A 14736-nucleotide genomic window follows, 5' to 3' on the forward strand; every position below is an offset into this window, starting at 1 on the left:
AGACATAACATTGGGCCCCACCACTGCAGGCTAGGTCAATGTGGTGGTATCAGCAACATAAAAAATTTGCACTACTTCATTCATAGTGATGGGGTGGTGGGCTTTAAAATTAGCTAAGGTTAGCATGCTTATTCATCAACATAATGAAAGCTGTAAAATGGACAGTGACTAGCTTAAAAAACACAAATATGAAGGCATATCTTTTTACAAAAAACAAACACAAGACATTTTTAAACGTGGCTGGGATAGTGTAGTGGTTAAGACCTCTGCTCAGACTCCTAACACAGACTCCTAACACCGCCTTGGCCTACCTATGTAAAATGATCAAATTGTAAGTCGCTCTGGATAAGGGCGTCAGCCAAATGCCGTAAATGTAAACACTTAGCTATATCAGAAAATGAACTGTGGAAAAATAAGTGTTTGAATTCTTATCATTGAACAATTTAGTCTTTTTTCTTTTTTTCATAATAACAAAAAAATTCCCACAGACTCCATGTGATTACATTAGCCGATATGTCATTCAGCACACCAGTGCTCACCTCCTCCTTCACCTAGGAGTAGAGCTGGTTCTTTAGTAGAGCTATGGGGGATTGATGGGGAGACAGGGCTGGTGAGTCTGAAGCTGTATCTGTAGGGTCTAGCAGCAGACAGTAGCAGAGATAACTAATTTAGTATGAATTGCTTGCTAAAAGTTTGCCAGCATTGATTAAATGTTGGCTACAAAAGGAGCAAAATGTAAATACTTACAAAGAAGCTTGCTAAGAGGCTAATTTCCACCCTTCACAGACCACGCCCACCTTTCTTTGAGAAGAAGTGAATGCCACCTTTTCTTTTCTCTTTCCTTTCTTTTCATTTTTGGAAGCCAGATTTTTCTTTAGGAAGCTAAGACATGACACACAACCTACACTCCTCACTCATACTGCCAACAAGCTCTGTTTGCACCTGGTTTGGGGACTGGACCAAACAATTTCATGGAAATAGAGGGGGAGGGGCAATATAGGCGGTCTCTAGATGTTTACTATTGCTAAAAGCAAGAAAAAAATCGTTAGTTTTGTAAGTACTGTGCAAATAAAATATTTTATTAATAATGGTTTCATATAAAAAAATACTTAAAGTTCTAGTAATGTTTAGGGCTTCTGTCAGTCTCAGGCCTTTAGAATCGTCCTACTATTACTGTTACTGAGTGCTGACTGTTTGGCATTACTGCCACTATGTGCTAACTGGTTGGTGCTAGTGCTACTAAGTAGTGATTGTTTAGCATTATTGCTACTGAGTGCTGATTGGTTGGCGTTACTTCTACTGAGTGCTGATTTTTTAGCCTTAGTGCTACTGAGTTCTGATCAATAGGCATTACTGCTACTAAATGCTGATTGGTTGGCATTACTGAAGTACTGATTGGTTAGCCATGATACCAAGATATGGGCTATGTTAGATGCTGTATGGTTCCTGTATTCGTCTATAATGATAGAAATCGTAGTTCTGTTTCATGCTAGTATCAGCAAATCCATCACAAATGACTGTGTGATCCACCTAATCAAATTTGTCACATCTCATCATGCACAGGCAAATTCACAAGACAGTTTTTACAGCCGTTGTTCAGTGCAGGTGCAGATGAAGGAGCTTTTATTTAATCTGTGAAATCAACATTTACAGCCTGATCGGCAAGTCGATTCAGTCTAATGTCTGCTTCATGAGAACTATATCACTGTGTTACTAACAGAGTGGTGAATTATGCTCAGCGTGACGTAAATTTGAGACGTGCTCATTGCGGCCAAGGTGAGTTTTACATTTGCTGCTATGAAGCTGTGTAAGGTTACGAGGTCTGGGCCTGCAGCCAAAGGGAATTCTTTCACTCTGACTGATGGAGTGACAAACTGGTATCTGTAGTGCTTCCTGTAACATGCTTTAAACATCTGAATCAGGCTGTAAGGAGATTCCAGTGCTTTTGAATTATCCTCCACTCAAGCTCTGTGCAATTCAGTGACATCCTGAATGTATAAATTCAACATTGTTCTGTGCATTGCATCACACTGCAAGGCCTTCAATATGGGACTGTCAAGTGCGTGCATCATATCTGCAGCATTTTTATCATCTTCATATATTTTTTTCATCTGTATATCTGTCTTATCTATCTGTCTACACTCTCAGAAAAAAAGGTACAAGATTGTTACTGGGGCAGTACCCGTCTTGTCCCCCTCAGGGGTGCATCCCAGTACCTTTAGTTAAAGAACATAACTGAACCAGAATTTATTTAAATTACATTTTCTAAGTTATATTGACTCCACATCCCCCATCTCATCTCCAGGCTTTTTATTTTAATGTTCTGATTTAAAACATTTGGTTATGAAAAGGTACAAATATCTACTTTTCCATGAGGAAAAACTCATGTAAGGTACACCATTGGACCCTAAAACCACTGTTGTACCTTTGACGGTACACTTACGTTGTTTGTACCTTGATGAATGAATCATGTACCTGCATAGCATGTTTATTTCTAACAGTGTAGCGTTCTTTACTATAGATTTGAAAAGTTTGAAAGTTAATGCTTAAGTAGCAGTTACATGATTGGTGTCCTAAAAGCTCCTCCAGGAGCATATCTATCTCCTCTGTTGTATTAAACATCAATCTAAATGATTCTAAGCACTGTTTAAAATTAGGGAGCATCAAGAGGACAAAACATTTCAACACATATATCACAAAAACAACAGCCAAAGAATAATAAAAGGTGAAACAAACTACTGTTTAAACAGCTATTAGCATTAGCTAGCTAGTTGATGCAGCTGGTTAGAAATGTTAGCTTCACTAAGCTCATGATTGTTTCATAGCCCTTTATTACCTCCATGAAAGTGTTACCAACAAGCTAGCCAGTCTGTTAGTGATTTTAGTAATAATATTAATGTTCATGATGTATTTACCTTCTCAAAACTTCAAACTTAATGGTCAGTGTTAGATTGTTAGACTGTCGACAGATCTAAAGAAAATGTCACGTAGTGAAGTGGTTATCACTTTTGATGCTATGAGAAGAAATATTTTCATTTGTGAGCTCAGTTGAGGATTCATGCCAGTTTAATTCCTTTCAGTAATGTACATAGAAGCTACTTGAGTGCTTATAGCTCCCCCAAGTGGACAGTATTCAGCCTGCTAAACATGAGTGAGACAGAAGCTTTATGTCTAAAAACGAAACCATCATTTTTTATCACTGTGCGCGGGTAGCCAGTTCTGCAATGGAACAGTAGAAATATAAACTATAAAATGTATAAAACAAAGACTCGTGGACAATAATTAGTGAATAAATCACTTTATAGTTTGCATATTGAGGTACATTGCAAATGCTTACATGAAATGATCAATAATAATAATACAATTTTCCCAAAATTGGTCCTGGAGACATACTGTCATTCACACTTCAGGGTATTTTCTGCTCCCAAAACGCCCGAGCCTAGTGCCTCGAGGACCAGAGTTAGGAAACATTGCAGTACACAGTGATTTATAAAGTGAAGTAAAGAAGCAAATCTCAGACTATGTATTTTTACTTAACCTTCAAATGGAGGTTTAAAAAAATAAACTAGCTACAAACAATAAATGAGATGGACTAACTGAGTTTATCATAGAGTTTATCATGATCTAACTGAGTTTATCATAGAGTTTATCATAGAGTTTATCATGATCTAAATGAGTTTATCATAGATCATGGACATATTTAAAAATCCTTGAGCGATGCTTACATATATCATTAGCATAGAAAAAACAGCAGCTGAGACTGCCTCTTTAAATATCAAGAAGAACTCTGCAACCAGTTACATAGATTATATATTTATTCTATATAAAATTGAAATAAAATCTTCCACTGCAAATTTGTTGGTCTTGTTATATGTGAAGCGATAATTCAGCAAAAAAACTTTTATTTCATTATCATTTAATAGAATCACGTTTAATGTATTTAAACTCTGTTTTAAGTACTGTAGAAATACTCTTATAATACATCACTCTAGGCTTTCTGGAAGTTCTAGATGCTTCAATGGGTTACTGTAAATCAGACACATACAACCTGCTGCATATTCCTCTGCTATTAGTATTTTTTTTTTAAGTGACATTTTAGTCATGTCTTATCTCAGAACCTTCATAAAACAATGTCTCAGGCATCAGGTACAATATTTATGTTCAATGTGATCAATTCTGCCTGTCATCAATTCTGCCTTGCTATGTTCCTCTAAAATGGAACATTTCAGACCAAACCACTCTGAATGACTTTGTTTATATTGTTCAAATGTCAAATTCTAAGAAATCCATGGAATTTCCCTTTTAATGTCAATAACAAGCTTCAAACTTCTGTGTTTAATCTAGGATGGACAAAAATGTTCAAGTGCAGAACACTAGTAGAAATCTCATAGGTGTGCCAACAGAAATGAGCATTATTGTGGATGAAATAAGCTAATATCAGGCACCCTTTCTTGGCTGATTTGGAGTAGAGGGCTACAAATGTAACTTAGATTTTTGGCTGAACTATCACTTTAAAACAATTTCATATGCCTACTACAGTTTCTGGTTTCACTTCTTGACCCCTAGTGCATGGATCAGTGGGACCCATCTGGACCTTCGGGCAGTGGATGATGGCATAGCGGAGGAAATGGCTCTGAAGTCCTGAGGGCCGTCGTGGTCATCAGCCTCTGAGGTTATCTCCATCTTTTGGATGATGAGCTTCAGCAGGCTGTGCTGTTTCTCCAGCACACAGTAAATCTCCTTCAACCTTCACAGAACACAAAACAACAATATTGTAACTGACCCAGGCTCTACACACAAATGTGTCTTTCAAGCCTACTGATCATGAGATTTGACAAGTCTTACAGAATGGTGGTAAAAAGCCATTCAACCTAATGAAACTGTAGAACAGACTCAGTTTATATCAAAATACCTACATTTAGAGTGAGTTATTCATTCAACCTGATGAGAAACTGTGGAACACGACTCAGTTTATATCACAATACCTACATTTAGAGTGAGTTATTCATTCAACCTAATGAGAAACTGTAGAACACGACTCAGTTTATATCACAATACCTACATTTAGAGTGAGTTATTCATTCAACCTAATGAGAAACTGTAGAACACGACTCAGTTTATATCACAATACCTACATTTAGAGTGAGTTATTCTTTCAACCTAATGAAAAACTGTAGAACAGACTCAGTTTATATCACAATACCTACATTTAGAGTGAGTTATTCATTCAACCTAATGAGAAACTGTAGAACACGACTCAGTTTATATCACAATACCTACATTTAGAGTGAGTTATTCTTTCAACCTGATGAGAAACTGTAGAACAGACTCAGTTTATATCACAATACTTACATTTAGAGTGAGTTATTCTTTCAACCTAATGAGAAACTGTAGAACAGACTCAGTTTATATCACAATACCTACATTTAGAGTGAGTTATTCATTCAACCTGATGAGAAACTGTAGAACACGACTCAGTTTAACCACTATTATCAATATATAAATGAAAATGTAACATTAATTTAAATATGGTAAAGGTACTGCAGATTACAGTCAAACAACTGCAGTTAAACTACGCTGAAGTCTCGGAATGCTGCAGCCCACTCAGCCCCTACACTACCCACATCCCTGCTACAGATTATCCCACACCTTCATTAGAAATGTATAACAACAGTTTCTTCAGCACAGAGGAAATGTCCTTTAACCTTTACCCACTAAAATGATACAATCAATACTGTAATTACACACACTTCCTCCACACTCCACACTGCATTAATATGAAACACAGAAACAGCCTCAAGCAAACTGTGAACATTAATAAGTGGAAATATTTCCTGCGTATTCAGCCTAAATGCACCAAGAACAAATGAAAGAAGTTTCCAGATTATTGGTGTCCAAGGTGGACAATGTTAAGAGAAATACAATCCAAAACAGAAATAAAATCTAAATTGTAGCCAAATTTAAATGTGTTCTGATTCTAATGTAGAGTGAAATGATTTTAAGCAGTGAATGTAAATGTAAACAGAGAATGCAGATGAAATACTGTATGTCTAATTCGTCCGTCACTCTCTCCAAAGTGTCTCTCATTTACTGTCTTTCACTGAAACCAACTGCCAACATTAACGTATTAATATTAACATCAAAAAACATATTTTATCAAGGCGCCACTGTATCATATGTATCATTACACCCTTAGTTTACTTAATTATTGACAGCTTAAGACCATTTAATTGCCTTTATATGTATGTTTAGCAGGAGTGCCCCAACTTTTTTACTTCATTAAATGTTTATTTTTTAAAGTACTTCTGGTTCTATATAAAATCATGAGCACTCAAAAAATAAAGAGTAATTTGCATTTTGAATGGTCAATGTGTTGTATATCTATATAGCACCAAAAAGGGTTCTTCTATTGTTACAAGCTTGACATTGCAACAAAAGAAAAAACATTTTTGGTGCTGTACAGAGCCAACACATTCTCCATCAACCTTAAGAACCCTTTCACAATGCAAAGAACCTTTAATCACATAAAAGGTTCTTTGATTGCTCATGGTTCCACATAGAACCATTGTCTTTACTAAAGAACCCTTGATGAACCATCTTTTTGTACATTTAGCCCCCAAGAGAGAAAACTGAGGCACCCCTGGTCTACACAAAAATATCTAAAATTATTCAACGTACATATGAGTTTTAAAACTACAGGTTCAAAAAGCTACAGAACATTTTTATCACTTTTTGGTTTGTAGTTTAGTTTTATAGAACTTCTGTTGTATTAATATTTTTATGATAAATGCACCTGTTATTTGCATCATTATATAAAGTGTTCTGAACCGCTTAACATAGATACATAACTACATGGCTGCTTTCCTATGTAATTCTCTCATTCAGCACTAGATGGTGGTCTAACACAAAACTGCTACCATTGATGTCCAAACCATTATGCTTACAAAGTGCTTTAGTAATGGAACACAGAATATATTGTGTGGCTCTATGAGCATCTATAAGTTGGTATCAAATACATTTAATAGCCTCACTTGTTTTTCTGCTTCATTATCTCTCTCTCCAGTGGGCAGGTGTGGGGGGAGTTTGTGTTCAGGCGAACTCGAACTTCAGGTTCTCTTCCGAAATTCCAGAACTGCTCAATCATCCCCTGAATAACAAGATTAAACATCCACTAATCGGTTTTTAATTGCTTTATAGGAAGACAGCAATATTTATAGGCATTTTGTAAGAAAATAATAATAAATAATACAGCTATTATTTTACTCCTGGACACAAACTAACATCTACTTAAAATATGGTTTAGTACAGCTTTTTGTCAAGCGTATCTCAAAATTGCAATAATTCATATTTATTTTTGTATACAGAATATTTCATAGTAGATACTGAAAAATTTGTAGTAGGTACCGAATAATTAATAGAATATACTAAATAATAGGTCTTCAGATAATAAGAATGCAGTTCGAGGTTTAAATCACTGATTATATTTCTTTGAATAAAAGAACAGAAACATACATCTAATATATATAGTACTGTAGTTTCTCTGTATTTTTCACACTATAGTACAATGATTCTCCACCCTGATCCTGGAGGCCCACTGCCCTGCACTTTATGGTTTTTTCTCTGTTCCCAACACACCTGATCCAACTAATTAGCTCATTAACAGTTCGTTATTGAGTTGAAGCGGCTGTGTCAAAGCTGGAAAGCACTAAAAAGTTGCAGGGCAGTGGGACTCCAGGACCAGGGATGAGAAACACTGTACTATAGTATTAAAAATACAGAAGGAATACAGTCCTATAGATATCTTAGTTTTATGATATTGTTCCTCTTTCAAATGGTATTTCTAGTGTAGTTTGAATGCTGAATTAATGTTGATCTAAGTAGCTTTTGTCAAGAAAAAGTTTTAAACATAATGAATAGTACTGACATAAATCTGTGCGCACTTCCTGTTGGGGTAGATGGTAATGCTGGGTTTGTCCACTCTCTTCATGAACCAATACGGCAGTTTCTCTTCCAGGTTAGTATGAAGATTAATCTGTGTGACAATGACAGAACTGTGAGAAAGTTCTAGCATACAGGATCAAGCTTAAAGAGAATGTGGCTTAAATAAGCAGTTTTGCTGCTTTTGGTTTTGCAAAACACTAAACATTCAATTTTCTCTTGATAATGTCCCACCTGCATGGCGATCCTCTTCAGCGTGGCGTTCCTCTGAACCTCTGCGATATCTCCAACAGCCAAACCAATCTAACACAGACAAATTCAAACAAATACCACTAACATTGCTAACAAGCAGATTTACAGTGAACAGGGGCTATTGTTTTTAGTGTAACCCTGTTTCCAAAAAATGTTGTGCAAAATGTGAATAGAAATAGAATATGATGATATATGAATAATGTATACCCAATATTTAATTAAAAATAGTATGAAGACAACACATCAGGGTTTTTTTAAAATATGTACCCATTTTGAATTTCATGCCAGTAACTCGTTCCAAAAAAGTTGGGACAGGGGCATATTTACCACTGTGTTGCATCACCTCTTCTTTTAACACACTCTGTAAGCATTTGGGAAATAAGGAGACCAATTGCTATAGTTTTGAAAGTGACATATTTTCCTGTTCTTGCTTAACATTAGAGCTGCTCAACAGTTCAGGATCTCTTTTGTCATATATTTTGTTTTTAAATGTGCAGGCTGGCCAGTTTAGCACTTGGACTCTTTTACTACAGAGCCCTGCTGTTGGCTAGGACAGGCTTTATTTGAAAAAGACTGGATGGCAGCAAATTGGCAGGTTGCCAAACACCTCTAAATAGCATTCAGCATTAATAGTGCCTTCACAGATGTGCAATTTACCTGTGCCGTGTGCACTAATGCACCCTCAAAGCATCAGAGAAGCTGGCTTTTGAACTGATACTGAGTTTTGTGCTGGTAACAAGCCAGGTAGCTTTTAGCCATGAGAATGCAGCGTCCAAAAAAGAATGAAAAATTTCAATTAATTGGACAACAGGACACTTTTCCACTTCCCCTCAGTCCATCTCAGAGGTCAGGCCCAGAGAAGGCAGCAGCATTTCTGAATCCTATTTATAAATGTTTTTTCTTTGCAGTTTTAACTTTTGTGGCCACAGCAATGAACTGTGCACCATGCAGTGATTTTCACTACAGAATCATGTCTGTTATTAATGCAGGGTCACCTGAAGGCCTGAAGATCACAGCAAGCCAGTATTAGTTTTCAGCCTTATACCTTGCATACAGAGATTTCCCTGGAGTCTCAGCATATTTTAATGATATTATGTACCATTGTTGATGAAATCCCCAAGTTCTTTGCTATTTTGCATTGAGACAGTTTATTCTTGAACTGTTTTTGGAATACTCATTTTATACCCCATCATGTTACAGATCTGATGCAAGTTAACCACTAGGTGTTTATTGTTTTTTTTTGTTAGCGTTACACAACTTAAGCAGTCATTTGTCACGTGTTGAATTTTTTTGAAATTCAAAACAGGTACTTATTTTTCAGAATACAATTTCTGTTTCAACATTTGATATGTTGTTCGTACTGTTATAAATTAAACATAGGGCTATGATTTGCACATCATTGCATTTTGTTTTTATTTACATTTTGCACAGCATCCCAAATTTTTTGGAAAAAGGATTACATTATTCAAATAATTTACGTTTTTTTACACTTGATTTTGAAGGCAACCTTCAGCTTAGATAAGGTTTCGATAATATATTATTATTGCTATAATCAACAATATTATTATTGTTGTTATCATTATTATTAGTAGTAGTAGTACTGACTCCTACTTGAGATTGTTTTTGTAGGTGACACTGTACAAAATAAACATTAAAAAACTACTTTAAGTAAATTATTATTTTTACCATCAAGTTCATGAGGAGAATGGGCATGAGAAGAACAAAGAGCACAAAGATGACATAGGTGATTTCAGGAAAGGCCAGCAGGTTCTGCTCATACGCCTCCAGCAGAGAATTCTGATAGTTCAGTTCCCCCACTGTCATCACAAACGTCTGAGCCAGAGACAGGCTGATAGAATTAAACTCCACCTGAAGTTAAAAACAAACAGAAAAAATTATTACAAACAAAAAAGCACACAATATGTACATCTGCTCCATGTGAACAAATATATATTCATGCTAAGATTTTTTACTCTTGTATAAATTAATCAAATGCATTCAGTGCTGAGACATGGAGATGACTGAAGCTTGTGCAGGGATGGATTATGGACCAGGCCATTGGGGCCAAAGCCTAGAGGCCTTGAACAGTCAGGGGTCTCAGACCACAAAGGCTGAAGTGACTTAAACAGTCGGGATAATCCAAAGCAGATGTAAACATTGCATAAACAAATAGTGTTTGAATATGTACGAATGACTAAATAAAATTGAAACAAATGAGGAGCACACCAAAAATATTGGTGTGCTTAAAACTTTTACACACAAGCACAATTTATTCATGCAATGTATTCGGTTGACAATAAATGAATTCAGTTGTCTATAACTGAAACTACCTTGCACACCAAACACCAGACGTTACTTTATTCTCTTTCTGTGCGATATGAACTAAGTGACCAGTCACAGCTGTGCATGCTGTTGGCCTGGCAACAACCAAGATGAAGAAACAACTGTCTTTCAGCAAATAAACCTTTTTTATTAAAGTCAAAAGTAGTTTAAACAAGTCACCATTCATTTTTTCAATTTAGAAAATTGGCATAGACCCAGAGTTCCTTATATGGGCATCTAGGTATCGCTATCAATATCAAAAGATTCTGAAAGAGGCTCAGCCCTATGTATGCATTAATGTTAATCTCTGTATCAGGACTTACTCGATGAAGCATCAGAGCATGGAAGGACAAACTGAATGCCAGTAGGAGGAAGACGAAGAGGACGATGATGCTGATCAGTGTTTTTATAATTTCCCCAAACATCACCACGTAAATACCAAATCGTTCAAATCTGCAAAACAGATCACATCAAAAATCACTATGTTGAATCCACATTATTCACATGATTATTTATTTATTTGATATTACTTATCTAAACTGAACCTCAGGAGTACTGCACATTCTAGATTGAATGAATAACTCACTCTAAATGTAGGTATTGTGATATAAACTGAGTCTGTTCTACAGTTTCTCATTAGGTTGAATGAATAACTCACTCTAAATGTAGGTATTGTGATATAAACTGAGTCTGTTCTACAGTTTCTCATTAGGTTGAATGAATAATTTGCCCTAAATGTAGGTATTGTGATATAAACTGAGTCTGTTCTACAGTTTCTCATTAGGTTGAATGAATAACTCCCTCTAAATGTAGGTATTGTGATATAAACTGAGTCGTGTTCTACAGTTTCTCATTAGGTTGAATGAATAACTCACTCTAAATGTAGGTATTGTGATATAAACTGAGTCTGTTCTACAGTTTCTCATTAGGTTGAATGAATAACTCCCTCTAAATGTAGGTATTGTGATATAAACTGAGTCTGTTCTACAGTTTCTCATTAGGTTGAATGAATAATTTGCCCTAAATGTAGGTATTGTGATATAAACTGAGTCGTGAACTGAGTTCTATAGTTTCACATTAGGTTGTTGAGATTTTTACCAGTGTTCTATAAAGCTTGTCCAACCCTACAACAGTAGCTAAGAAGGAGCACATTTTGGGCAGGTACTTTGTATGTGTCTGCTGTACTTGCTGTAATTTCCCTGAGCAATGTCACTGTACCTCTGGAAATACAGTAGGAAGTTGATCCAGGCAAACAGAATGGCCAATGCTCCAGCCTCCCAATGCCATGTACTCGCAGTGCTGCAGAACATAGGGACGACAAAAACCAGAGAGGAGACTGCTGTCGCCCAGTCCGACGGGTTAGAGGAGTCCAGGAAGTAACTAAAACGCTTTAGGAGGCAAAAAGAAAACACAAACCTTAAAAGTTTGGTGGTCCCCATAACAAAAGCATGCTGTAATTTCATTAAGATTTTTTCAGTTCACGTTAACACAAGGAGAAATTGTGTGTAAAGTACAGATTGTAAACATTCTATCACAATGTTTCTAAGCAGAAGAGGAGATATTTTATTATGGTTTGAATTTGATAAAAAGTTATTGTTGTGTGTACAGGAGGGGTGTAGCTAAGGGGCCTGTTGGGGCCCACGTCCCCGCACCAGGACGCCAGATAGTGAAGCCTCAAGATTTCTAAGTACTCCAAAGAAGTTTAAAATATTATTCATCTTGCGCTTTTATAGTACAGGATGAAGCGAAAAGCCCTGATTCTTGGATCTATCTTAAATAAATAAAAGCAACTGGCAGACACTATCACCATGGCAACATCTACACAGCCACAAGCCACTATCAGTCATGTCCTATCGCTGTTTTATCAAAAGTCACCGACTGAAAAACCACAGGCATTAATATGGAGTTGGGCCCTGTTTCCTGGCTATAAGAGCATCCATTGCTCTGGAAAGGCTTTTGTGTAATAAAAGAAAAGAAATAATTTTGTATGAGTGAATATCATCAGAAAATACTTTCATCTCTGCCCTCTCAAAGAAAGAGCAATGGTTGGCCTGATGATTCCCCAGGAGATATTCTGTACGACTTTATCAAGAGACATAGCAACAAAATTCCAGAGACAGCGTTCTGTTCCCTGCTGGACTGAAAATGTGTGCTCTGTGCATAAAGTGCCTCTGAATTCCCATCAGTTAAAAACACATTATTATTATTTCCTCTCCTGAGTGACTCAGACTGGTGTTCCCTGATACGGTGCTCAGTGCACTACAGTGTAAATCAGGCTGTGTATATTGTACAGCGCATGATGATGATGGCTTAGTCGTCCTCTACAGAGCTCTGGACTGAAGGACTCCTTTAGCACTGAGGAGAATTTATAGCCAAGGGCAGCAAGGGGGAGTGATGACACGGCCATTACCTGCTGAGCCAACTGGACCACCTCTTTACAAATGGCATACACGTTCATGACAAGGACCATGACCATGCAGACTGAGACCATGTAGTTTTGCTGAGAGAGAGAGAAACATTGAGAACAAGATAGAAAATTTTATCTTTTTATGACAATGACATTTTACACCAACTGTATATGGATCATTCTACCGAAATACTTCACAGTGTGGAGCCACAGTAAAAAAGGTTTAAAAGCATTATGTTCATTATGTTATGATCTGCCTAAACCCAATGCATTAAGTGAAATAATAATAATAACCTAAATATATACAAAATCATCAGTTATGGGGTACTTTCTATCAGGAGGTGTCTGTCCCCAACTTTAACCCTTAAATTCCAACTTGTGAAAAAAACTTTCTTTTTTTTAAGATTTGTTTGATTTCTTTTAAAGTGAAGTTGAAAGATTTAGATTTCTCATTAGTTTTATTTTGAAATAAAAAAACTTTAATTTAAAAAAATGATTTCACCACCTAAACAAAGAGTTTAGTTCATAGGTGCAGCCTTATTTTAGACACACACCTGCCTTTTAGAGCGGAAGAGAGGAGTTTGGCTGCCTCCCTGTCCCTCATGGCCACATAGAGAACAGTTCTCTCACTGTTTGAGATAAATGTGTTATGATTGTTTTGGTAGTGACAAAATGGAATGTCCAACCATTTGTTTTAATAAACACAATGAAGGTATAGGGTCACACAAAGCTAAAGTATTTTGGTCTGACCGAGACCAAGTCAGTCAAACGTCTGAAAGGAGTTTTGAACTCTGACTTTGAAGCAATTTGGTAGAATGAACATATAACTGAAAAAATAAAGAATACGTACATATATAACACATAGGAACAGTTCAGTGTTTCAAATACAAAATAAAAAATAAGCAAAACATCGGAAAGCTGCAACTTTGAGAAAGTCAAGGCAAGTTTGCTTTGATTAATACAAACCCTACCATGGCTCTCTGTTAGGCTGCAGAACAGTTCAGGGTTTTTGTGGTGCAAAACATTTTACATTGCAAAAAAAGAGGTCTGAGCGCTGGTTAAAACCAGTATTGGATGGACCCATGTTAAACCTGAGACCCTTGATTTTTGGTGGTCTGTGGTTCAGTAGCTTCATCATCAAATCGAATCAAATCAAATCAAATTCATTTGTATAGCGCTTTGTACAACTGATGTCACAAAGCAGCTTCACAGGCAAAGTTTTAACATGAATGTGAGCAAGCCAGGGGCAATAGTGGCAAGGAAAAACTCCCTCAGAGCTGAGGGAGAAACCTTGGGAGGAACCAAGGCTCACAAGGGGGACCCATCCTCCTCTGGTCAAGCTACCTACAAAGTTATTATACTACTAATATTAATAGTAGTAGTAGTAATAGTTAGGAGATAGTAGTAATAGTTAATGTGCACCCAGTGTCTTCAAACCTGTCAAAACAGACCAAATTAAAGTCTGATTGGATTGTTAAGTGAGAATGTAGCTATTCGAACAAGTGCTCACCAAATACGCAAACAAATAAACTTGTAGCTTTGGTTCCTGTTTTATGATGATCATGATTACGCATAGCCTCTCATGGCTTTTTACTTTAGTTTGACATTTGTAAAAAAAGAAATGAAATTACGCCAAAAAACAGCACAGTTCAAAAAATCTGGTAAATATTATCAAATTAACAGTACATCTTAAAATCTAACAGGCTTTTCATCTGTATCACTTTTACTTGCATGTTTGGGTTCAATGTCAAATATATCTGTATGAACGCTAAGAAAACTAGAATTAAAAGTACAAATAAACTATAAATTATTACTCT

The 14736-nt window shown here is 36.3% G+C and overlaps 1 protein-coding gene across 1 annotated transcript in view; it reads right to left on the minus strand.

The window, feature by feature from the left end:
• Nucleotides 1–3310: 3310 nt before the first annotated feature.
• trpa1b (transient receptor potential cation channel, subfamily A, member 1b) overlaps nt 3311–14736 on the minus strand; it is a 46050-nt gene continuing 34624 nt past the window's right edge. Inside the window, exons 21-28 of the mRNA XM_037534198.1 lie at nt 12923–13012; nt 11731–11900; nt 10836–10965; nt 9877–10059; nt 8173–8241; nt 7925–8032; nt 7032–7147; nt 3311–4747 (exon numbers count right to left, since the gene is read on the minus strand). Of these exons, the coding sequence (XP_037390095.1) occupies nt 4549–4747; nt 7032–7147; nt 7925–8032; nt 8173–8241; nt 9877–10059; nt 10836–10965; nt 11731–11900; nt 12923–13012 (1065 nt within the window). The 3' untranslated portion in view covers nt 3311–4548. The remainder of the gene's footprint in view (nt 4748–7031; nt 7148–7924; nt 8033–8172; nt 8242–9876; nt 10060–10835; nt 10966–11730; nt 11901–12922; nt 13013–14736) is intronic.

Source organism: Pygocentrus nattereri, chromosome 24 (genome assembly GCF_015220715.1).
Source record: "Pygocentrus nattereri isolate fPygNat1 chromosome 24, fPygNat1.pri, whole genome shotgun sequence".
Lineage (NCBI taxonomy): Eukaryota > Metazoa > Chordata > Actinopteri > Characiformes > Serrasalmidae > Pygocentrus > Pygocentrus nattereri.